Source organism: Hypanus sabinus, chromosome 9 (assembly GCF_030144855.1).
Source record: "Hypanus sabinus isolate sHypSab1 chromosome 9, sHypSab1.hap1, whole genome shotgun sequence".
Lineage (NCBI taxonomy): Eukaryota > Metazoa > Chordata > Chondrichthyes > Myliobatiformes > Dasyatidae > Hypanus > Hypanus sabinus.
In genome coordinates this window covers 49,344,038-49,370,025 of record NC_082714.1, presented here as the reverse complement: position 1 = coordinate 49,370,025, position 25,988 = coordinate 49,344,038, and the positions used below count along the sequence as shown (strand labels likewise).

Below are 25,988 nucleotides of genomic sequence, written 5' to 3'. Positions count from 1 at the left end.
TCAGGACCTCCTCCCTTTTTCTACCTATGTTATGGTACCAACGTGTATCAAGACTTCTGGCTGTTCACCCTCTCCCTTCAGAATACTCGGCACCTGATCTAAGACATCCCATACCCTGGCACCTGGGAGGCAACACATCATGCGGGTATTTCTATCAGGCTGATAGAACCTCCTGTCTGTTCCCCTCACTATGGAATCCTCTATGACTACCACATTCCTCATCTTCCTCTTTCACTTCTGCACCACAGAAACAGGCTCAGTGCCAGAGACCCGATCGCCGTGGTCGTTCTCGGTCAGGTCACCCCCTCAACAACATCCAAAATGAAATAGCGATTACCATGGGGGATGGCCAGAGGGGTGCTCTCTACTATCTGAGTTCTTCCCTGACCAGCACCCACTTATCCATTTCCTGCAGCCTTCGGGTGACTAAATCCCTGTAGCTCCTCTCTATCTCCTGTTCACACTCCCTAATAGCTGACATAGGATTAGAAAATGTACGATCCTAGTGAGTAGAGTTAAGAAACTGCAAAGGTAAAAAGATACTGATAGGGGTTATATACTGGCCTTTGAACAGTAGGATGTGGGATATAAATTACAATGGGAGATAGAAAAGGGCAATGTTACTGTAGTCATGGGTGATTTCAATATGCAGGTAATTGGGAAAATCAGGTTGGTGCTGGATCCCAAGCAAGGGAATTTGTAGAAAGCCTATGAGATAGCTTTATAGGGCAGCTTGTGGTTGAGCCTCCTAGACGAAAGACAATTCTGTACTGGGTGTTGTCTAATGAATCAGATTTGATTTGAGAGTTTATGGTAAAGGAACTGTGAGAAGACAGTAATCATAGAATTCACCCTGCAGTTAGAGAGGGTGAAGATACAATGGAATAAAAGGAATTACAGAGGCATGAGAGAGGAGCTGATCAAAATTGATTGGAAGATAATGCCAGCAGCGATGAGGGAGAGCAACAATGGCTGGAGTTTCTGGGGACAATTTGGAAGGCACAAGATAGACGCATCTCATAGATGAAGTATTCTAAAGGGAGGATGAGGTAACAAGGGAAGTCAAAGACAGCATAAAGGCAAAAGGTTAGTCATAAAATATAGCAAAAATTAGAGAGAAGTTAGAGGATTGGGAAGTTTTAAAAACAACAGAAGGCAATTAAAAAGCCATAAGGAGAGAAAATATCAAATATGAAAGTAGGTTAACCAATAATATGAAAGAGGATACCAATATTTTTTTTAGATATATAAGGAGTAAAAGAGAGGTGAAAGTGGATATTGAACTACTGGAAAATGATGTTGGAGAGGTAGTAATGGGGGTAAAGAAATGGCAGATAAACTTAAGTATTTTGCTCTAGTCTTCACTATGGCCGACACTAGCAGTATGATAGAAATTTGAGAGTACCATGGGGCAGAAGATAGTGTAGTTGCTATAACTGAGAAGAAGGTGCTTGGGAAGCTGAAAGGCCTTAAGGTACAGACTACACCCCAAGGTCTGAAGGAGGTAGCTGAAGCGATTGTGGAAGCATTAGTAATGATTTTTCAGGAATCACTTGATTGTAGAATGGTTCCAGAGGACTGGAAAGTGCAAGTGCCACCACTCTTTAAGAAGGGAAGGAGATAGAAGAAAGGAAATTATAGGCTAGTTATCCTGACTTCAGTGGTTGGGAAGATATTGAAATGAATTATTGAGGATGAGGTTTCGGGGTGCTTGGAGGCACATGATAAAATAGGCCAAAGGTAGCATGGTTTTCTTAGGGAAAATCTTGCCTAACAAATCTGCTTGACCTTGTGGAAATAACAGGCAGGATAGACAATGAAGACATTGCTTACTGATTGCTCATGGTATTACAGGAAGGATACTAGTATGAATCGAAGATTGGCTGACCGGCAGGAGGCAAAAAGTAGAAATAAAGGGGGCCTTTTCTGGTTGGCTGCCAGTGACTAGTGGTGTTTCACACCGGTCAGTGTTGGAACTCTTTATGTCAATGATTTGGATGAATGAATTGATGACTTTGCAGGCAAGTTTGTGCGTGATATGAAGATAGGTGGAGGGGCAGATAGCGTTGAGGAAGCAGAGAGACTACAGAAGGACTTAGAGAGGCTGGGAGAGTGTGCAAAGAAGTTTGTAGATGGAATACAGTGCAGGAAAGTGGGTGACCATGCATTTTGGTCAAAGGAATAAAGGCATAGACAATTTTCAAAAAATCATGGGTGCAAAGGGACTTGGGAGTCCTTGTGCAGGATTCCCTAAAAGTTAACTTGCTGGTTGAGTTAGTAGTAAGAAAGGCAAATGTAATGTTGGATATCAAATATGAATGTTTCTTTGTAATGTAAATATGGTCTGATAAGTGCCATATCAATGCGTTGGCAGAGTATTTGAGATAGTATCAGACTTATTAGATGTTTAAGAGAACAGCCTAATGAGGCTGAACTGATTTTCTAATATTATATGATTTCAATACCATATGTTTGTTGCCATTACTTTTTTCAGAAGAAGTAAGAATTTTGGGAAAAATCAGAGGATAATAGAATTAAGTTAAAACTTCTGAACTCTCTGATAACAAGATAAATATGAGTAAAGAACGGAATATTTATCATTTCATCTTCCTGCAGGCATACAAAAACAGCAGCTTCTAGCAGTAAGGCGAAAAGATGATGTTGCATCCTACATTCCTTTGAAACCTCTTCTTGTGAAAAGTAAATCTTTTGACCGGTCTGCCACTCCTGCTTCTAACCAACAAACAAGTAAGGTCTATTTCAATGTGGCAGGTATCAAGCGAAGTATTTAGTCCTTACACCTGATATTCTGCCAACTTGCAAGTTTGCATAATAGAATCAGCTTAGAATATGGAATCGTATTGATTTTTTTCCATTAAGTATCTTAAAATTTAAGCAGCCAACTGAAGATATGACATAGCATTTAGATTTTGAAGCAATATTGTCTGACAAGTGGCATAATTGCATCAAGTGAAGATGAATGAGAAGGTATCAGATTAGTAAGATAAGTTTTTATGAGACCCAACCTCATGAAGTTGAATTGGTTCTTGCAATGTTATCCAGTTTTCACAATAGCTTATCAATTGCAGGAGAATATCATATCCCTCCATAATATGTCCTTCTCCTTGGTGAATAATGATTGAAGTAGTCATTTACTATCTTGCCCACTTATTCTAGTTGTAGGCATAAATTCTCTCCTTTCTCATTGAGTGGTCTTAACTTTTCCCCAGTTACCTGTCTTGTTATTTAATTTAAATATAAAAAGCCTTAGAATTGTCTTTTATCTTACTCTCCAAGGACATTTCATTGCCTCTTTTAGCCCTCCTGATTGCACATTTTAGTTCTCTCCTGCTTCGTTTATATTCCCCCAGGCACTGTCCATCTTCAGCTTTCTAGGCTTTTACTTATGTTTCCTTTCTCTTTTTGATGAACTTTCCATTTCTGCTTATCCAAGGTTTCCAAACATTGCCATCCTTGTCTCTCTTCCTCACAGTAGGATGAGTCTAAATGGTTAGTTGGCAGTAACCCAAACAGTTCGCAGGTTGGAAAGGGAACAGTGAACAGAGTTCCCACCTGGCAAAAATTGTCTGCAGATCCATAACAGCCAGCACTTTCATAATGTCAGTCTCCCAAATGCTTATATGTATGCACAGGCTATATATAAGTTGACTATTCATAAGCTGGGAATGACCTATAAATGCTTTGGACAAGCTTTATGAAAAAGGGTGAAAATGGTAAAAGAGTAATAATACTAGACAACAAAGATTTTGCTTCCTGAATACTTTTGAATGTATCTTATGGATTCTGGGCTGCTGATTATGAAAATCACAATGAAATTTCTCTATCGTTCACCATTTGTTTGTAATCACCTATGTTTGATAGTTTAATTCATAATTCAAGTAAATTAAAGTGTTGCCCCAAATGTAAGCCGGAAAGTTTTCTGTCTTGTCCAGGCATGCCTGGGCATGGTTAGGCAGGGCAGATGTTGCATGACAGGACAGGTTTTAGAGAGGCTATAAGAACATCGCACATCACTGTTCTATGCACTGTGTTTACATGCATATCTGATTATGACCACATTGAAGCACGTGCTTTGCATGCATAACATATTGTGTGCACGTGCATAACCAGTAATGGTATTTTCAGGGGTATTTGTGATAGCAAAATGTCTCACCAATGTTGTCACAGCTACAATACTTTCTGTTATATTTGTGGCGAGTATGGTATATGCTTAAATCTGAAAGACGGAGCATGATTCCACTTATTTAGAAAGTTTATGAGTTCTACTTCTGGTGTATAATTGGTTATCAAAACAAAGCCCAGGCACCTCACATTTGTTGCATTCAGATTTCGACTTCTTCCCTGCAGATCTTGGCGCTGTCAGCAACGGGCATGGTGAACTGTTTCACCAAGACGTTGCGGTGACAAATGGTATCGAGGCAACTGGAATCCATCAATTCTGGCTGATTATTTTTGCACACTTAAGCAAGAAGCCTCAGACACTGAGTGCAAATGAAAATCATCAACAAAACATTTTTAGCTTGGTTGAACTATTGCAAAGTGTCAGCACTCTTCAGTTTCGAAAATATTTGTTGTCCAGTATAATAATTATCAACCTTTGCTTTGGTACATTTATTCCTAAACTGAAATCCATAAAACAATCTCCAAAGTGGTAAAATGTCAGTGCTTCTTCCTATCACATTTAAATTGCCTCTTACCTACAATCTGTTCGTATTATGTAAGTAAATTTAAATTCAGTTACTCCACGTGGTATCATTAGCACAAGGTAAACAAGTCCATCATTCAGATTCTAGGCTCTGCGTTCTTTCTGTTTTGAGTTTTCGTTTCTCTGCCATAAATGTATAATTACATTATTTTATTGATTTTAATCATTAAAGTTTAATTTAGTTTTAGTATGATTGATGATCAGTAACATCATTTCATTTTTTTTTTCCAGAGCAAGACTTCCACCACGAAAGGGTACATTCTGCTGTGAGAAGGAATACATGCCATACCAAGGATCCAGACTTATCTGCTTCAGTCATTTTCCAAGCAATGCAGAAAGAAAATGAAGATGTGCTGAAAATAAAAGAAAAACAGAGCACAGTAATAAGAACACCAACGTGTTGGCAATTGGTACGTAATGACAGAAAAATGAACTTTCAGAGGTCTTAAAACATGTAGATTATTAGAAGATCTGAAGACCTAGTTTTTTTTAGCAACCTTAGTGAAATTCTTTTAAGCAACATGCTTGTACGTTTAGACTTCGCATTATAGTTAAGTTTTACTTTAACCATAGGGAATGAAATTGTGATGAATTGATAAATTGTGAAATCCAAACCTGGACAATTGGTTGTATCGGTTCAAGACTTCCAGAAATTGTGCTTCTGCATGTGTCACACAGAGCACTAAAAGTTTGAGTTTCTATTCAAATAGACAATGTAATTTTTATATAAATGCATAAATTTAGAGGCAATAGAATTAATGCTAGAAGCACCACTTAAAGAGGCTTGCTTATAATGAAAGAACCATTTAAGAGGCTTGTTGCAGAATGTACCCTCTCATGGTGGAATTCTGACTCTGGAAAAAAATTTAAGTATGTTGTTGATTATTAACCATGCTAAAATTAAACAAAAATGATTAAAATCAATAAAATAATGTAATTGTAAGTTTACTGCAAAGAAACAGAAACTCTCAAAGCACAAAGAAAGCCGGGTCTAAAATGTACCTGTTTAATATGTGCTTTTGATAATGTGGAGTAACTGTATTGTCATTGACTTAAATAATATGAAAAGATTGTAGAAAAAACGGCATCAAAGTGCAATAGTAAGGAAGGTGAAATATCAGTTTTTTCATCTTACTTTGCATTATCAAAACTCTTGAGTTAAGCTTTCTGTGAAAAAATATCTAATTTTTAACCAATTTGCTTGTGTTCTGAAAAGGTAATCAAAATGAATATAAAAATATGGTAGATATTTAAGAATCAATGTTTTAAAGCAAGTTTATCTGAATAAGGTTATTTTTGTATTTTGGAATTTCTTTTAAACTTTATTATTCTTGGGAATTAGCATTCACCAGATGCAGCCTTGAATGGAAGATTGCAGTGTTCATCAGTGAAGCATGAGATGATCAATAGAGCTATTGAGCGAATCGGTCTCTTGGAACCCAGGTAATCTCAATTATCTTTCTTTTGATTAGAACACACAAAAAGTTGGCCTTTCTAATTTCCCTTTCTACTTACAATATTTGATGCTTTTAAATAGACTTTTTGCACCCCTTTTATTAACGTTCATAATGAATTCATGAATGTACATCTTTGATGGGAAATCATGGAGAAAAGCATCACTGTTCAATGTGATCATAGATTGTATAAGCTAAACAATGTATTTACACAAGTTCGTCAGAATGCTTCCTGGAGATATTTTTCATCATCTTTTTAATCAATATCTGAAGTGCCTATAATACCTGAAATCCTATAATGTGGATTGAAAAGTTCTGTCATTAAGCTGTTTTAGCTGAAGATCTGAGTCTCCTCCTAAAGTCCAAGAAATATGTTGGTACATCATCATCGAAACGTGGTAGCAATATTTATGTCTGCCTTTACTGCTCTTTTCTCAAAGCTCTGCACAACTTTTTTTTTCTTATTACCCTATCATTTCATTTCATGAACATATGAATTAAGAGCTGGAGTTGGCAGCTGAGCCACCATTTAACAAGATCATGCTGAACCTGATTGAAACCTCAACTCCACTTTCATCACATAATCATCCCTTAATATTCAAAAACTCTGTGTAGTCTATCCTTTGTTCCAAAGACTCATGATCCCCAAAGAAAAAAATTGCATCACCTCTATTTGAATATTTGACACAGTGACCTTGAATTCTAGATTCTCCCACAAGTGACAGTATCTTTACCATATCCACTTTCAGGATATGTTTTAGTCAAGTCTCCAGTCATCTTCTGAACCACAGCAGATACAACCTTAGTTACTCTAGTATATCTTTATAAGAAATCCTGCCTAGATTTAGTCTAGTAAACGGCCAGTAATGTATTTACATTCCTCCTCAAATAAGGAGACCAACACTGGATGCAGTGCTCCAGTTGGTAGTTGAATTAATACCCTAAAAAACTAAACCATCAAACTTCTATTCCCTTCGTCTAACATATTTTATATAAATTGTAAAAATTTCTGATCCCAGCACTAATGTTTGCGGCACACTATTTGTTGCATTGTAAATCACAAGGAAGACTCATTCAAGCTTACTCTGTTTGATGTTAGCCAGCCACTTTTCTATCCCTGGAAAAATATTACCTCTTACACCATGAGCGATCATGGTCTCCTGACCATGATTGTTCTCGGTAAATTTTTCTACAGAAGTGGTTTGTCATTTCCTTCTTTACAAGACACCTGTCCAAAGCCATTATCAATAATCTTCAGAGATTGTCTACCTGGCGTCAGTGGTCGCATAGCCAGGACTTGTGATGTGCACCAGCTGTTCATACAACCATGGCTTCATGTGACCCTGATCGGGGGTCTAAGCAGGTAGTCCACCCTGCCCAAGGATGAACTGCAGGCTAGTGGAGGGAAGAAGCACCCTACACCTCCTTTGGTAGAGATGTATCTCCACCACACCACCTATGACAGATTAGATTGTCCTAAAGAAGGCCAACCTGGACTTATGGGGTGGATGATATGATGACTCTAGCCCTTGTTTTTATATTTATGCTTTTATTTTCAGAGGAAGTAAACTTAATTATAATTCTACTATTCCTATGTTTTGATTAGGCAACAAAAGAAGCTTCGAAAAGTACTGGAGAAAATAGATGATCCTTTGAATGAGAGACCCAGTAACAGTACTTTAATAGCTCAAAATTCACTCAGTACTGAGGTGAATGAACTTAATTTCATTTTAATTGAAGTGCTGAATTTCTCTGTATCACTAAATTGCCAATTGCCTGTAAAGTAGTTGGAAAAGGATTGCAGATAAATGCTGGAATCTATCATTAAGAAAGGTATCAAATAAATGCTGACACTTGCAATAATTTGGTTTCCATGCAGTTTTTCTAGTTTTAACAATTTGAAATAAAGATTTTATGTTTTTGCATGTTTTAAAGGTATGCAGCAAATTTTGAAGTATGAAGCAGGAACTTTACTTTCAACTTAAAATAGTTTAAAAATGTATTTTTTTTCCTCCTAAAAGACTCACCAGAGTGTTGGAGTATTTGACAGGCAATCTGCAAAGGATATAATTTATGTCTCAATGGAAATTTTATCGAACTGGGGCAATGATCACAAAGTGGGCTTAACAGAAGTGCAGTTTTTTGACCTAAAACAACAGAAGATTTCTGTTTCACCTCATGATATTGATGTCAGAAATGCATATTGTCCTGGAAATTTGGACTCTTTAGTAAATGGAAGGACAAAGGTAAGCAATATGGATCTCTAAAATTGAAGGCTCTTTGTAGATAAATGGATAAATTATATTGTTTAACTTAAATCATCTGTGTTAGGTATTTTTATTCCACTTGTCATAGCCAAAGCTGAAAGTCGGTTAAGTTTATTGTCATATGCACAAGTACATGTATGAAGAGGTGCAGTGAAAGATTTGTTTGTAGATACCTGATGCACAGTTTTTACAAGAACATAAATGAACATATAATGCAAAAAATAACACAGAATAACAAAATGTCAATTTTAGTGCAAAGTAGTTGTGGGGTTGCTATATACACAAAGTGATTTGGGTTGCGTAGGTTGGTTCAAGAACTGAATATTTGAACCTGGTGGCTTTTGTACCTCCTATCTGATGGTAGTTGCAAGAAGATGACATGGTCTGGATGTTGAGTATCTTTGTTGTCTTCTTGACCCTGTACCACATATAGGTACTGCTGATGTTGTGGAGGGATGAGCCAGTGATGTATGAGGCTGAGTCCACCACTCTCTGTAGTTTCTTATGATCCTGCTTATTAAAATTGCTGTACAAATTATAATTCAGTCATTCAGGGTACCTTCAGTGGTATATCTATACAAGTTTCTTAAGAGTGTTTGGAAAGTAATAGATTGTGTGAAGCCTGTGAAAATATCTAGATTCTAACCTGCATTATTCTTTCAAATGCTACAAATATTTTACCCTTCCCATTTGAAATTAGCTGTAATAGTGCATAGAATAAATTCAAGAAAGGACACGAAGATGCCTGTGAGTAATTAGTTAATCTACTGAATATTCACATCAATGGCTGCCAACCTCCATTACAAACTGTTTTGGGCCTGTTCTCCCATTTTATGCATAAAATAATCTCTTCTCACTGCTGCCATCATGAAGAAGGTATAGGAGACTCAGGACCCATACCACCAGGTTCAGGAATTACCCCTCAACCATCAGGCTCTTGAACCATAGGGGATAATTTCAGTCGCCCCATTACTGAACTGTACCCACAACCAATGAGATTATGGCTCACTTTCAAGGACTCTTCATCTAATGTTCTCGATACTTATTTTGGTATTTGCACAGTTTGTTGTCTTTTGCAAATTGATTGTCGAACTATTGGGAGCAGTCTTTTATTCTGTTGTGTTTCTTGTGTTTACTACAAATGCCCGCAAGAAAATGAATTGCAGGATTGTTTATGGTAAACATTTATGTACTTTAACAATAAATTTACTTTGATAATTGAGCTACATAAAGAGTATTCCTTCCCTTTAGCAGAATATCAAAATATTTCTGATTGAGACCTACAGATCACTTTTTCATTTATGGATTAATCAGAAGTTAAATGTTTCCGTTAAGATTACTTATATATTTGTTGGCCATGCTTCATGAATAGTCATTTTATTTGTAAACTGTATGTGACTTTAATAGAAGATTGTTGATTACCTCAGCACCCTTTGTGGAAGTTATATGAAGGACAAGTGCTGCAATGGTGAGGTGAACAGAGCATTAACATTACAGGGAAACCTAGAATACTAGAGGATGTAATTTCAAGGTGAGAGGGAGAAAGTTTAAAGGAGATTTATATGGCAAATTTTCTTACAAAAAAAATAGGCTTGAAACTCAAGACCAAGGAGGTAGTGGAAGCAGTTACATAACAATGTTTAAGAGGCATTTGGAGAGGCACACGAGCAGGCTGGGACTAGAGAGGTATAGATCAGGTGCATGCCAATGAGTGGTTCAGATTGACATTACGGTTGATGCAAACATCATGGGCCAAAGGGCCAGTTCTATGTTCTGTGTTCTAAAGCCGACAGTGTTCCATTGTGGCATTTCTTACTCATGCACTGCTTGCAGTGTTGTTATTTAACGTACATGTATGATCTCTGAAGTCAGTCCTTGAGTTTGAGTTGTACCAGAGTGCAAGCAACACTCTTTGCAGCTAGTAGAGATTAAATTGGGGATATGGGAGAGTGATCCCAAGGAGTCAGTAATACCTGGCTCTGTGGGGTGTAGGCTCTTTGTGGAAGGGGTGTTGGGGATCCCCTTAGGCAACAAGTGAAAGTAGTTCACCATGATCGCATGGAAGGCTTCTCAGGACAATGACTACTGAAGAATGTGAGGAATTCTGTGATGCAGGCAACTCTACATACCTATTTTGCATAATCCTGTGGTTGAAGCAAAAGTGAATGGAGTTTTCTCTGCTTGAGTATAGAGTCTGAATCAAGGACCAACTTTATTTGCCATATACATTTACATATATTAGGAATTTGCTGTGGTGTGTTGGTCAGTGCGCAGCATGCAACATAAAACAACATTTGACAATTATAAAGAATAGAGAATTATATAAAGTTTGAGGTTAAAGTACGGATATGGAATAAAATGTGCATAAATACCCATATGTATTTGCAATGTAAAGAGTGTTATAAAAAGTGGTTTAAAGTATTCACGCTGTGGTGAAGGGGTAATTAATGGGGGTGGGGGTTGGGGTTGCTGAAGAGAATGGTTAATCAGGTATTAATTGCCTGGGGTTAGAAACTTGTAAAATGGTGTGACGGTTTTGTTTAATAGCCCAATAATGCTTCCCAGAAAGGAGCTTTTGGAAAAGGTAGTTTGCGGGGTGGGTTGTGTCTGCAATGATGCTTGCTGGTTGCTTCTTTCTCTTGGACACATACAAGTCCTGCAGTAATGGTAGGCTATTGACAGTTCACTGTAGTTATGTATATTGTGGGAGGATGCTGCACCAAAACAGACACTAAGGGCTGACATGACGATGTTCTCTATGATGGCGATGAAGAAGTGCACCAGCACGTCCTGGAGAAGATGGAATTTTACAAGCTGCTGCAAGTACATCCTCTGCTGAGTCTTTTTGTTAATGAAGGAGATGTGGTTCTCCCACACGAGGCTCTGTAAATTAATGATTGCTAGGAGCCTGAATGTTGAAATGGTTGTAACTGTAGGGTCATTAATGAGTGGGTGGAGAGGAGACTTGTCTCTCCTGATGTTGATATGCATTTCCACTGTTTTGAGGGCATTCAGCCCCAAGTTGTTCTGATTGCAACTGGACCCTAGCTCGTTTACTTCTCGATGGTACTTTGATTCATCGCTTCTGGCGATTATTCCAATTACGGTGGTGTCATCCACAAACTTTCTCAGTTCAACTGATGGATCACTGGAGACACAGTCATTAGTGTATAGAGAAAATAGGGCAGGGGAGAGAACACACTCTTGTGGCACACCCAGTGCTGAGTGAGTGGTATGTGAAGGTCCACTTACCTAGTCACACATACTACCTCCTGCTAGAGAGGAATTTTGTGATCCACGTGCAGAGGGGACCTGGTATGTTATGTTTGGAGAGTTTCTCTTTCAGAAGCACAGGGAGGATGGTATTGAAGGATGAACTGAAATCGACATTCTGACATGCAGTATGTACTGGGGGAGGAGGTGATGTAGTATGAAGTCTAGAGCTATGTGTTAACTGCATTATCTACAGATCTGTTAGCTCTACAGGCAAATTGCAGCAGATCTGGGAAATTTTGAGTTATGGATTTGAGAATTGACATGACCAGACTCTCAAAAGTCTTCATTATGACTGATATGAGTGTATTTGGTCTGTAATCATTGAGCCCAGTGATTCATGATGTTTTTTGGGGGAACTAGTATAATGACAGATGTCTTGAAGTATGTTGGATTTGCGCAGTGTTTAAGATGCATGTGAAGAGTAATCATCTACTTTTTTACAGGACAGCATAGGAGTGGCAGAGGTGATGGGGAACAGTAACAGCCTTGAGCTGAGTTGACAAATTTGAAAGTTATCTGACACTGATCCTAGGGGGGAACAGACACCAGGAACACTAAAAACTGTGTTTGAGCTTGCAGATCATCCCATGGGAGCAATTAATGCAGCTTGAGCACTAGGTCTTCGTGTAGCAGAACCCAGAGGAAGCAATGTTAATTAAAACCCTATTCTTTGAGGAAATGACACTTGCTTCCTTTAGACTTCTGGGGTAGAAAATGTAACCACTGATTAATTTTGTGTCCTGCACTGCTGCAGAGGTCATTTAGAGTAGTTTTATCCTGAGAGAAAGATACCATAGTAGCAAAAATTCTGCCTTTAACACTGGAAATCAAAATTGCTTGAAGGGCTCTAATGGACCCAGAAACATAGAAAACCTACAGCACAATACTGGCCCTTCGGCCCACAAAGTTGAGCGGAACATGTCTCTACCTTAGAAATTACTAGGGTTACCCATATCCCTCTATTTTTCTAAGATCCATGTACCTATCCAAAAGTTCCTTAAAAGACCCTATTGTATCCGCTTCCACCACCATTGCCAGCAGCCCATTCAACGCACTCACCACTCTCTGTGTAAAAAAAATCTTAACCCCTGATATCTCTTCTGTACCTACCTCCCAGTACCTTAAACCTGTGCCCTCTTGTGGCAGCCATTTCAGCCCTGGGAAAAAGCCTCTGACTATCCACATGATCAATGCCTCTCAACATCTTATACACCTCTATCAGGTCACCTCTCATTCTCCATCGCTCCAAGGAGAAAAGGCCAAGTTCACTCAACCTATTCTCATAAGACATGCTCCCCAATCCAGGCAACATCCTTGTACATCTCTGCACCCTTTCTATGGTTTCCACATCCTTCCTGTAGTGAGGCGACCAGAACTGAGCACAGTACTCCAAGAGGGGTCTGACCAGAGTCCTATATAGCTGCAACATTACCTCTGAGCTCCTAAATTAAATTTTATCATTGATGAAGGCCAATACTCCGTATGCCTTCTTAACCACAGAGTCAACCTGCACAGCTGCTTTGAGCATCCTATAGACTCGGACCCCAAGATCCCTCTGATCTTCCACACTGCCAAGAGTCTTACCATTTATACTATACTCTGCCATCATATTTGACCTACCAAAATGAACCACTTCACACTTATCTGGATTGAACTCCATCTGCCACTTCTCAGCCCAGTTTTGCATCCTATCAATGTCCCACTGTAACCTCTGATAGCCCTCCATACTATCCACAACACCCACAACCTTTATGTCAACAGCAAACTTACTAACCCATCCCTCCACTTACTCATCCAGGTCATTTATAAAAATCACGAAGAGTAGGGATCCCAGAACAGATCCCTGAGGCACACCACTGGTGACCGACCTCCATGCAGAATATGACCCATCTGCAACCACTCTTTGCCTTCTGTGGACAAGTCAGTTCTGGACCCACAAAGCAATATCCCATTGGATCCCATACCTCCTTACTTTCTGAATAAGCCTTGTATGGGGTACCTTATCAGATTCCTTGCTGAAATCCATATACAGTACATCTACTGCTCTTCCTTCATCAATGTGTTTAGTCACATCCTCAAAAAATTCAATCAGGCTCGTAAGGCATGACCTGCCTTTGACAAAGCCAAGTTGACTATTCCTAATCATATTATACCTCTCCAAATGTTCATAAATCCTGCATCTCAAGATCTTCTCCATCAACTTATCAACCTCTGAATTATGACTGACTGGTCTATAATTTCCTGGGCCATCTCTACTCCCTTTCTTGAATAAGGGAACAACATTCGCAGCCCTCCAATCCTCCGGAACCTCTCCCATCCCCATTGATGAAGCAAAGGTCATTGTCAGAGGCTCAGCAATCTCCTCCTTCACCACCCACAGTAGCCTGGGGTACATCTCATGCAGTCCCGTCTACTTATCCAACTTGATGCTTTTCAAAAGCTCCAGCACATCCTATTTCTTAATATCTAAGCGCTCAAGCTTTTCAGTCTGTTATAAGTCATCACTACAATTGATCACTACCAAGATCCTTTTCCATAGTGAATACTGAAGTAAAGTATTCATTAAGTACCTCTGCTATTTCCTCCAGTTCCATATACACTTTCCCACTGTCACACTTGATTGGTCCTATTCTTTCATGTCTTATCCTCTTGCTCTTCACATACTTGTAGAATGCCTTGGGTTTTTCCTTAATCCTGTCCGCCAAGGCCTTCTCATGGCCCCTTCTGGCTCTCCTAATTTCCTTCTTAACCTCCTTCCTGTTAGCCTTATAATCTTCTAGATCTCTAACATTACCTAGCTCTCTGAACCTTTTGTAAGCTATGTACAAGAATATATACAATAATAAACATATACAAGAACACTCAACATTTAGTTTGGGTAGTTAGCAACAGTAAGGCAATACTTTTAATTTTGGAGTTGTACAAGTAAATTTATAGCCCGTCAATTCCAGTTTTAAAATGAATATTGTAAAACTCTGAAAAAGAATAAAAAGTTGTGTAAGATTGCATTATTCTTGAATGTCTATGTTAGTATGTTGCATAGCCTAAAAGAGGAATTTGAAAATTTCATTGAGAATTTCCTCCTTTTCATTTTACTGTTTTTTTCATCAATTTAGCAAAATTGCTTACATATAAATTTACTTGAACAGGCAGGAAGTATGTTGGGGAAAATGCCATAGTTTTGTAATTATTGCACAATATTTTTTGAAATATTTGCAATGCGGCCTTCAGGTTCTAAGTTCTAAATTTGTAAATACTGATGTCATTTCTAAAATATACATTTGCCTGTGTTTTTATTAGTAAATTGCCATGAGAATTGCCTTTTACCATTCTGTGTTATTCTATGTCTTAATGTCTGTGTTTCTGCTTAATTTTATTAATCAAATTAATTTTAATTATTTCCTGTGTTTAGATCTGAGAAACTTTAATCATGGGTATGTTGAAATCTTCTTTCTGTTCTTCACAGACCACAAAAGATCGTCATATGTGGTCCTGTTCTTTCCACCCACCAGTTCAATTATACTTTGTTCTACGAAACGCTAACAAAGTGTGTGACTTTGGTATTTCTAAGATCAAGATCTGGAATTATAACAGAAGCCTCAATGTAAGTTACTTGTATATTTGTTGCAGTATAGAATGACTGTCACCAGTTTTTCAAAAAAGGACATTTAGAATTAATTAAAACATTAATTAATGTGCACATGGGATTTCTCCTTATAAGTAGGTGGTAGTGGAATAAATCTATGAATGTTCATTCTCTTGACAGTCCACATGAGCAAAGAATTTAGAACAATACATGATTAGCGTAATGGATTAAAGTTAAGCTTTATCCTGGTTTTACTTGTGCACCACCAGTTCTTGTAATTGTCAAGACATTTCTTACTCATACTGGAGGTGCTAATATGCACAACATGTAAACATTATGTTACTGTTTTTGTATACCATGCCAGGATACAAATAGCATTCGTCTACAAAAGACTTCAATTACCTTTGAACATTGTGGTATGTATTTTAGATTGGAATGAAGCTTTAAGTACAACAGATGGTTAATGCTCTGATTAGCTTTTGTTATGCACTGGCATTTGTAAGTTCGTGTTTTTAATGTTCATTAAAAATACAAACTCAAATATGCTAATACATTTCTCAATGCTTCTAATCTACTTAATCTCTGCAACTTCATAAATTTTAAAGTTGAAATAAATTTTCTGAAGTAGAGACAAATGAATTTAGTCATAATCTTTTCCTTGTTTCAGGCTAAGTGATGAAAGGCAACCTGGAGAAAAAAGAAATGGTCTATGTTCAAAATTAAATCATTTCACAGTTCATGTGTGTAACAGCTATTGCAGTCGGTGTGAATTATATGTTACCATGAGATAATCATATAGCAATTGCTTGCATATTTGTAGGAATGCTGCAAAAACTTGAAACACTATAAATCTGCAATGTAGAGAATTCCTGATCTGCATAGGAGTCTGCAGACCTCTAATACCAAGCTTATGAGAGTGGAAACGAGATGCAAGACTTGTTATCTAAATTAAAAGTTCCTAACCAAAGTAATACAGTTGTTTGATTATGATAATATTTGTTTTTTCTCTTGAATTTGCAACCATTTTCAGAGAATAGAGAAATTACATTCACTGTGATTTCTCATTGTGACTATTGAAGATTCTGTCCATTAATGTGATAAATTGCAGTAGTTTGTGAAATGTTGGAATTATTTAAAATAATGGAAGCTCACAAGTAGAAATAGACTGTTACCCAGTAATTGAGAACGGGGCATTGTGGTTTCAATATTAAATTTAGAACATGAGGTGAAAATCCTGAATTTCTCTCAAAGCCAAAAGTTCATGGTTTTAAAGAAGGTCTGTGTAAGCATTCAGGAGTATGAAGGCATAGCTGAATGCAGATAGACATGCTTGCATGCACAGATAAGAAAGACTAAATGGATTGAATGAGTTAACTGCCCTGCTTCAAGTTATAACATCAATATAAGTGACCTCTGAGTTACGGGAGCTGGGGTTGTATACCTTGCACAATTGTCTGTATAACAGTTTTCCATAATGCAAAGCTGGGTCATCTGTGCATGTATTAAGATATACAAGCGAAGATAAATTGATTTTTTTGTTTATTTACTCTATTTTCACATAAATTCTTTGAGGGAAAATTTTATTGTGTCTCAAATTTTTGGGTGGTAATTTACCTGAACAACTGTTATGCAGATTTGCCTGGATAAAGATTTTTAAGAAGTTGCTGAGGAACCATTACATTAAAATTCACACTATACTACTTTTTTTATCTAATACATTTTCCACATTACAAGAAATGTATTGTCTGTGCTTTCTTTCCTTAGGATCTTGACGTTGGGGTGAAAAGTGTAAGGATTTATATGGATGGTAATCTGGTACATGTAGGTGAGCTGGAAAAAGGCTGTGGAAACCAGGTGTTTGACTACAGTACGATCATTGATCTGAGGCCGAGCAAAAGAGGATTTTATATGTCCAATGGGAGTGATATGGAAGAAGAAGTTGATAGTTTGGAAAGAGAACATTGTATTCCATCTTCAGAACAAGCAAGTACCTCAGGCTTTTTGAATTCAGTGCTAAATAATAAGAAAAGCATTTCCATTGGGAGTGATACAGAAGAACAAATTAAAGAAGCTGGGAACTCAAAAAGAAATTCTGACTTTTGGTTGTCACACCAAGCAAGTTGCTCAGTTTTAAATTCAAGTTTTGACAGTGATAAAAACATGTTAAATTATTCATTTGGCTCAACAAAGAGTAAGATTTCTGCCTTGGAAGGAGACATGACGTTAAAAGCTCCTGTGTCACTTGAGGAGTCACTTTTAAGGATAAATATTTCAGAAGTCAATAAGCAACTGGAAGAGGTTCATTCTGTTGAATCCCTGGGCCCAGAGTATCAGCAGGAAAAGCCATCTGGAAAGAAAATAGCAGAGATGTCGTCAGTTTCAAAAGTGCCACTGTGGTTAAAATCACCAGATGACGAAAAGTCCCAGGAAAGTAAGTTGAAGAAGCCCCCATGGCTGAGTGATGAAGTGCATGGAGATCTAAAAATGAACAGTTCAAGCAAAATCAATGATACCATTTGGCCTGATCTGTTTGATCTTGCTCAAAGTCACAAAGATGCTGTTGATACAACAAATAAGATCTTAAACTGCAATAGAAAAGAATTATCTGGCCCTCATGAGGAGGGCAAAATGCATACTGACAGAAGTGAATTGGACTTTATGGACAATCTTGAGGAAAGCGACTTTTGTGTTCATTCACTAGAGGAAGAGAGTCCAAGAAGTGATGGAATCATTGGTGAAAGGCGAAGTTCTTTGAAGAGGCCAAGAAATACAGAATTGCTTCATATGATTGATGATGATGAGTTGCTTCAAATGGGTACAGTTACTTTATCTAACATAGTATTTTCTTATAATTTCTTGGTATTGTCTTCATACTAAGGTAATCACTTTGGATTGAGGATGATTTACTTTCATTTCAGTTTTGTGGGTTCTTGATTGACTGAAGAGGCCAGTGTGGGAATGGTAGACTCTTCCACAATGGTGCAGGTGGATGGCTGGGTAGTTTGTAATGTGGCACACTCCTTCCTTGTTATTGCAGGGCTTCTGTGCATTCTTGATACACAGACTTGAGGCTCTCAGTTCTATTCTGATTGTACTTTGAGTAGTCATGGGTCAGGGATTCTCAAAATTCAGGGGGCTAATACCATTTTTCAAGGTAGCTTTGAATAGATTCTTTAATCCTTTCTCCTATCTACCTGGTAATCTCTTTCTGTGACAGAAATAGGAATAGTCTGTCTGCTTCGGGGATTTGACTTTGGGCATGAAAACTTCCTGACATGCCCAAAGGAGCTGGCTGAGTATCACCAGAACCTCAGTACTGGGAATGTTGTCTAGGAAGTGAACAATGATGTTGAATCATTTATCCTTCCACAGAATTTGGAAGATTTTGTAGTCAGGTGGTATCTTTTTATTTGCTTTGAGATGGGTAGTCCAGATCTCAGAAGCACATAAGTAGACAGGGATTACTTTTGCTCTGTAGTCATAGAGTATACTGCTAGATTTGAGATGTTGATCTTCAAACACTTTTTTTCTCAATCAGCCAAAAGCTCTGCTGCCATATTGAAGGTGGTCATGACTTGCATCATTGATATCTGGTTCCTAAAATATAATAGGCAGCCCATATTTTCTGGCAGCTCACTGTGTGACCCTTTTGTCAGTGGGCGATATCATTCGAGAATATATAGCTTGCAGATGTTGAGTGTAATGGTCCAGTAAGAAAACCATGGTTCTATGACGGAAAGAGTTGACAGTGCCTTGTAACTGTGTTATCAGTGCATGTATCAGTTTGAACACTGAAGTTTGGGTGACCATGGCTCTAGAGCAGGAGTTCCCAACCTGTGATCCACAGACCCCTTGCTTGATGGGATTGGTCCATGGCATAAAAAAAGGTTGGGAGCCCCTGTTCGAGAGTGTACTTGACAGGTGTTGAATAGTTTCCTTGTAGTTCTGGGAATTATCTTCACATCTAAGTGCAGTTTGTTGGAGGTGAGATGTAGATTTGGGGCAAGAAAGAATTATAAAAAATGTCTAGCATTCATACAGCCTTGTTTGACAGTGATCTTCACTTCCATATAGATCAGCTGATTAGAGAGAATTATAGCTTGCATGCCATCATTAAGCAAAAATAGAGTTGAGACACATTCTTACGTGCCGCTGAATCTGAGCTGGAAGTACTGCAATTCCTCCAGTTGATGGATTCAAAGGGTTTCGTGAGATTGAGAAAGGTCATGTATGGTAATAGGTGCTGTTCTCTCTGTTTCTCTTGGAACACATATGTGGTGACAATTACGGCTAATGTGCCTCTAGATCCACGGATCCCTTGGGTAACAGTAAGGCTCCATGGCCTAAAAAAGGTTGGGAACCCCAGCTCCAGATGGACAGGATCCAGTCTGTGGTTTGTGACCAGCTGTTTGGTTGTGCAGTATGCAAGCAGTTATGGAGGAATCTGATGACTTTCCCTGTGGCCAACATGAGTAACTACCACTGTTGGACCTAACTGATGTAACTTTTCAGGGTGCTGGTGAGACTGTACCTAGAGCAGTGTGTACAGATTTGGTTCCTATGTTTAAGAAATGATATAGCTATATTGAGTCACACGCCATTGGAAGCATTTAATAGGTAGTGGAAGCTTGTCCCCATTTCCACCCCTGGCTATAACAACCTTAAGGAACCAATGCATGCACCTCAAATAGTCTCTGACAATCCAGACCAGCTCCTGGCCTTCACGTATGGTTTAACAACTAAGCCCGGCAGAACCTTTTGTACTGATAGGAGAAGGGGCAAAGGTGGGCTACTGGCACCTTAAAACTAGTCTCTTTGGGCAGTTGGGGATCATCAGCCGTGGTTGGCAGCTCACCATGGAGAAGGGAAACTCTGATCTCAAACCTCCGCTGTCTTATGGCTAAACCCACTCGTGGGGAAGGCTTTGAGAGTAAACCCTGAGGGAAAATTCTAGAGCTGGAGACCCTAAGGCAGTCCTACTTTTGAGTTCAATGCTGACTTGCAACTCCTGTGATATTGCTGGTACCAACTGTGTCAGTCTGTGCCGTTCCTTTGGGTTCATCAGTTGCGTGGAGAGGGGAGCTTGCTACATGGGCAACAGCTTGCTCTCCATATTGTACTGTCCAGGCTTGTGTATCTAGACAGGTAGGGAACAATATCCACGCCAACTCTGACTGACGGAGGCCCTCACCTCACCTCAGTTATATTGATGGTAATACAGAGAAGGATCATAAGATTGATTCTGGGAGTGAAGTGATTGCCATGTGAAGAAGCTTCAGCAGGCCAGGCCTATGTTCTGGAAATGTAGGACTCTGAGAAATATTGATGTTAGACAAATTTTGGATCAAGGGGGCAGAGTTTCAAAATAAGAGTTTGGCTATTTAAAACAGAGATAAGGAATCTCTTTCCTGGGGACTGAATCTTATGAAATTTCTACCTCAGAGAGCTGTGGAGGCAGAGTCATTGAATGAGATCAACAATCACTTTGACTGAGGAGATTTGGGGGCGTTCTGAAGAAACACAGGCATCTACTTTTAAGGATGCAGCTGTGGTAACTTTTCGTATTGTTTAAATTTGCTCAGAGCCATTGCTATCATATTCTGGATCTGTTTTCACATTAAATGTAGTTACTACCCTCCTCCTCGTCCAGATGTGAGTTGTGATGACATTGGTAAGAAGGAAACAGGGATACAGATGCTTGGGCATTTAAGTGCCAAAACATTATTAATAAGGATGTTTTAAAAAACACAAATAATTCTAAATTTTATAACTAGCAGTATAGATTGCAAAACCAAAAGAGCTTAAATAAAACTTTTTAAATATGTGGTTTGGTCGCAGCTGGGTTGTGCTGGACTGTGGATAAACTTTAGAAGATCCATTAGCAACTCACTAGAATTGTAGAATAAGGAACTTGGTTTATAGAAAAGCCGAAATTATATATTTATATTATATATTATATATAATTATATATTTATATTATATATTACATATAATATTTTTTTTTCTGCAGCTTGCTTGATTAGTTTATATAGATTCGGCAGACCCAAGGCCTATAAAAGCCAAGTGTCTGTATTTCCTACTGTATGCCACAGATTGTGGGGGAAAGAATGTTACCAACTGTGATTTTAAAAATTGCAGCAACTTACAACTGGTAGAAATGTAAGGGGGTGGAACTTGGAATCCTGCAGCTCCCTGCTACAGGACAGAGTATTTTATATTTGAGAAGCTGTGGTAAATAAATGCTACAAACTTAAATGTTATCTGCTTTATTTTTGCAAGCTTCTGATTGGAGCTGGTGGTAAAAGTTAATCCTTTTATGAGTGACAGTAAAAAGGTTAGAATCTCAAAGCACCTCTCTCCCACAAAGCATCAACCCTCCCCCACTTACTTCAGCAAGAAGTATCCGCTCCCTCCACCCCACCAAGCAAGTAATCACAAAATCTCCAAGAAAGAAAAACCCCACCTGCAGTATAACAAAAAAATCATTCACCTGACAATTGGATGTATCACAGGCTCGCTCTCTCTCTCTCTCTCTCTCTCTCTCTCTCTCTCCCAATAAAGGGACAGAGAGGTGTCACACAGCAAGATGAGAAAATAACAAGACAAAAAAGACACAACTAGCTGATTATGATGTTAAAGTCTGCTGTATCGCTTTTCTTTCCCGAGTTCTCTGACTTGAGAATCGGCATCAAACAGCCCCACCACTAAGAGAAAGAGAGAGAGCGAGAAATCCAATGTAGAAGTCTCCAACAGCTGATCTGCTGTTCACGATATTCTCTCACAATGCTTCAGACGGTGACGCTAGTGTATAATCAGTTTGTGCTCAGGGCCTCAGAGCCTCAGCACTCCAAGGGCATGCACATCTTCTAGGCTGTGTCCTCGTGATATCGAAAAACGGCTGATTGGCGAGCCCTGGCAGGGGGGACCATCTCTGTAATGGACTGAAGTTTGACTGCAGCTCTAGGTCAGGGACTTCCACAGAACACTGTTCACCTTGAAAAGGAAAAAGAGAGGCATTAAAAATAGATGAGTTCTATCTTACACAGATGAGTTTGAAGAAGCCACTCTTGAGCGCCATCTTAGCTCCGCCAGAAAACTCTATTGTATAGAATTTAAAGCACACAAATAGGCTATTCAGTCCAAATGATGCAAGCCTGTGCAATCTTGCAACCTCCTCACCTCCATCAAATCTGATTTAAAATCCTTCTGTTCTTTCATGCTCGTGCAACTTATCTAACATCCCTTTGTAAAAGATATAAAGTACATGTTTATGATTTTAAACAGCACAGACTAATATTGTAGGTATTTTTTTCTGTATTTTGAGCATTTCCCTTTGTAGTTCAGAACTATAATATTCCAGATGTTAAGAGACTGACATTTTGTATTTTAACTGTTCCTGGTTAATATGATATGGCTAGTATAATGATTAAGTAACTGCATTTACATTCAGGGTTCTTATTCCAATTAGCAAAGCAATCCCAGTAATTCTTGTAACAACTTCTTTCTCGTGAATTTTCCATCTGAAGCTAACTTGGTCTTTATTTTCCATTTTTATGTTTATATCTCTTTCTCATCTCATAATGTCCTTAATAGTCAAACTTGATGTACTCAGCTTTTTGTCTTGAGCTCACTCTTTCTCCCAAGCTCTGCTTTGAAAAATGACATCCCTCCACTTTTCCCTCAGTTCTAAAGGCCTCTGACCTGGAGTGTCAATTAGTCTCACTTATCCATTGATCTGTTTGGCTAACTGAGTTCTTCCCGTGTTTTTTTTTTCTATGTCAGATTCCAGCTTCTGTAGTTTTATTTATTTTCCACATGTCCATACAGAATTGTGTGTATCCTTTGAGGCTGTCCTCTGGTTTGGTCATAACATTTCTAAGTAGACTAGCAGTAGGTTGAAAATGCATGGCATAAATTATGTCTTCTGGATTTTCCAGATTGCCAGAAGCCTTCAAAGTCTGTGGGGTCCACGAGAGCCAAGTGGCGAAATGAGCAGGACGACACCCTAATGGAATCATGGGATTCTTTATTACAGTTCAACAAGTCACAACGAGGTCGTTTAGCAAATATGGATTTCGAAGGAGACATATTTGATGAATTCTTGCAGGAACAAAGAATTGGAAGAGAATCAAGACTTAAATCCTTGCACCAGGAATCAATACAGGAACTCAAAGAGAAGAAAGAAGAACATACAATGGATCCTGAAAGAGATGATGATGGAAGTGATTTTGAAATTCCTGTTTTACCATATGGCAGTCACTTGATAATTAACATTATATCTACTTGGGGTGATCGACATTATGTTGGACTTAATGGGATTGAAATATTCAGTTCAACTGGAGAACCTGTAAAAATAGCACAAATAAAAGCAAATCCAGCAGATATTAACATTTTGCCTGCTTATGGGAAAGATCCTCGGGTAGTTTCAAATTTGATTAATGGTATTAACAGGACGCAAGATGATATGCATCTCTGGCTAGCACCTTTCACGCCAGAAAAGCCACATTTCATCTATATTGACTTTGAAAATTCCTGTCACATAGCTATGATTCGAATCTGGAATTACAATAAATCAAGAATACATTCTTTCCGTGGGGTTAAAGATGTAGAAATCTCATTAAATGGAAAGTTCATTTTTAAAGGAGAAATAGCCAAGGCATCAGGAACACTAAGTGATGGTAAAACCATATTCAGTTCTTTGTTTGACTGTGTACTGAGTTAAATGAGTATAATGTTTATCTATGAAATGTTAACATTGAATTTGGCAACTATGCAACCAATATTATGAAACTGAGTTTTGAACTGTTATTTTTTATTGAGATACTGCATGGAATAGGCCCTTTTGGCCCTTCGAGCCGTGCCATTTTAATCCTAGCCTAAACACAGGATAATTTGCAATGACCAATTAACCTACTAACTGGTAGGTCTTTGAACTGTGGGAGGAAACTGGAGCACCCGGAGGAAACCCATGTGGTCAGGGGGAGAATGTACAAATTCCTTACAGACAGCGGTGGGAATTGAACCTGGGTCATTTGTACTGTAGAATGTGCTAACAACTATGCTACCATGTTAAATGCTACTGAAGTATTTCAAATCCATCTTTAATACTTTTACACACATTTTATATGTTGCTGAAAATTATTCTTTATATGTGTTTAAAGTTTTACCAGACTTTCTTAGACATTTTTTTACTGCTCCATACTTGAGGGAATTTCTATTTTTGGGCATGCTCTACTCCTGTGCTGTCCCTCATAATTCTAAACTATCAGTAGTGACGAAATACTTCCATGAGGGAGTATTCATGATCTTCAGCTTTTACATGTTGTCTTTAAGGCCCATACCCATTTAAAAGACTAGATATGAGGGGTACAGATAGAGTTGACGTGGATAGGCTTTTCCCATTGAGAGTAGGGGAGATTCAAACAAGAGGACATGAGTTGAGAATTAAGGGGCAAAAGTTTAAGGGTAACACGAGGGGGAATTTCTTTACTCAGAGAGTGGTAACTGTGTGGAACGTGCTTCCAGTAGAAGTGGTAGAGGCAGGTTCAGAATTGTCATTTAAAGAAAAATTGGACAGGTATATGGACAGGAAAGGAATGGAGGGTTATGGGCTGAGTGCGGGTCAGTGGGACTAGGTGAGAGTAAGTGTTTGGCACAGACTAGAAGGGCTTAGATGGCCTGTTTCTGTGCTGTAATTGTTATATGGTTATATATATTATATCAGGTCATTTTTTTGAGCAAGAGGGTCACCGGCTATTTCCCAGCTCATTTACTTTCCCACAGCTTTTCCTTAAAGTGGCAAGGGACTACTCTACTTTAAACAATAAAGCTTCATAAGTGGAAGTTTATTTTATATGTTAATTGAAGGGTGATTAACAGAAAAACAATGCAACTGTAAGAACTGCACGGTTGCCATCAAGATAAGTAAGATATTGGAAAGTTTCCGCAGGGTTTTGCTTTATTTTAAGTGAAAACACAATACAAGCAATTTACTTATTTTAATAGTGCAGTCTTGTGTTATGAACATGTAACCTAATAATTAGAAATTAATTTTGTCTAATGTCAAAACTAATGTAGGTTTGTTCAATAACCCAGAATGTTTTTTTGATGTGGTACATTTCTAATGCAAGTGTAAATGATTTATTTTTATTTTCCAGTATTGAAAATGCAATGCTCTATGATAGTTTGCATAGAATTTCCAGCACTGTATTAACCTCTTGGTCAAAAATATCCATGCTGATTTTTCTGCTTCACACACACTTTTACCCACCATTCTTCATTCAACTCTACCTTTATAATCTGTTGTCTTTATCCAACAAACCTTTAAAATGTCCCTATTCCTGTCATCAAATTTTGTTGGAACAAATTCCTCACTGTAATCAATCTTAGGGTAAAAATATTTTTCCTGAATTTCCTTTTGAATTTTTTTGGAATTTACTTGTGTCTTGTGGTTTTGGATTGCCCACAAGTCAGTAATATCTTCTATATGTTTACCCTGTCAGTCTTTGGAGATACTTTTATGAATTAAAAGAATAATTTCAAAGGGAAATATTATTAGAAAATGGTGGACGTTTAGCTTGATTTCATCATCAACCTCAGACCCACCAACTCCCAGGATTGGTTCCATGCAGGCAACCCACTTGCTATTGCCAATCAGTTTACAGAAGTTCATTTGTACA

The 25,988-nt window shown here is 38.2% G+C and overlaps 1 protein-coding gene across 5 annotated transcripts in view; it reads left to right on the top strand.

Moving 5' to 3' along the window:
• Positions 1-25,988, top strand: part of LOC132399375 (katanin-interacting protein) — a 130,355-nt gene that overhangs the window by 38,070 nt on the left and 66,297 nt on the right. For all 5 annotated transcript variants that reach the window (XM_059979654.1, XM_059979653.1, XM_059979655.1 and 2 more), the window contains 8 exons: positions 2,617-2,748; positions 4,958-5,136; positions 6,069-6,169; positions 7,787-7,889; positions 8,202-8,426; positions 15,190-15,327; positions 17,074-18,124; positions 23,247-23,987. In XM_059979654.1, coding sequence (XP_059835637.1) covers positions 2,617-2,748; positions 4,958-5,136; positions 6,069-6,169; positions 7,787-7,889; positions 8,202-8,426; positions 15,190-15,327; positions 17,074-18,124; positions 23,247-23,987 — 2,670 coding nt within the window. The remainder of the gene's footprint in view (positions 1-2,616; positions 2,749-4,957; positions 5,137-6,068; positions 6,170-7,786; positions 7,890-8,201; positions 8,427-15,189; positions 15,328-17,073; positions 18,125-23,246; positions 23,988-25,988) is intronic.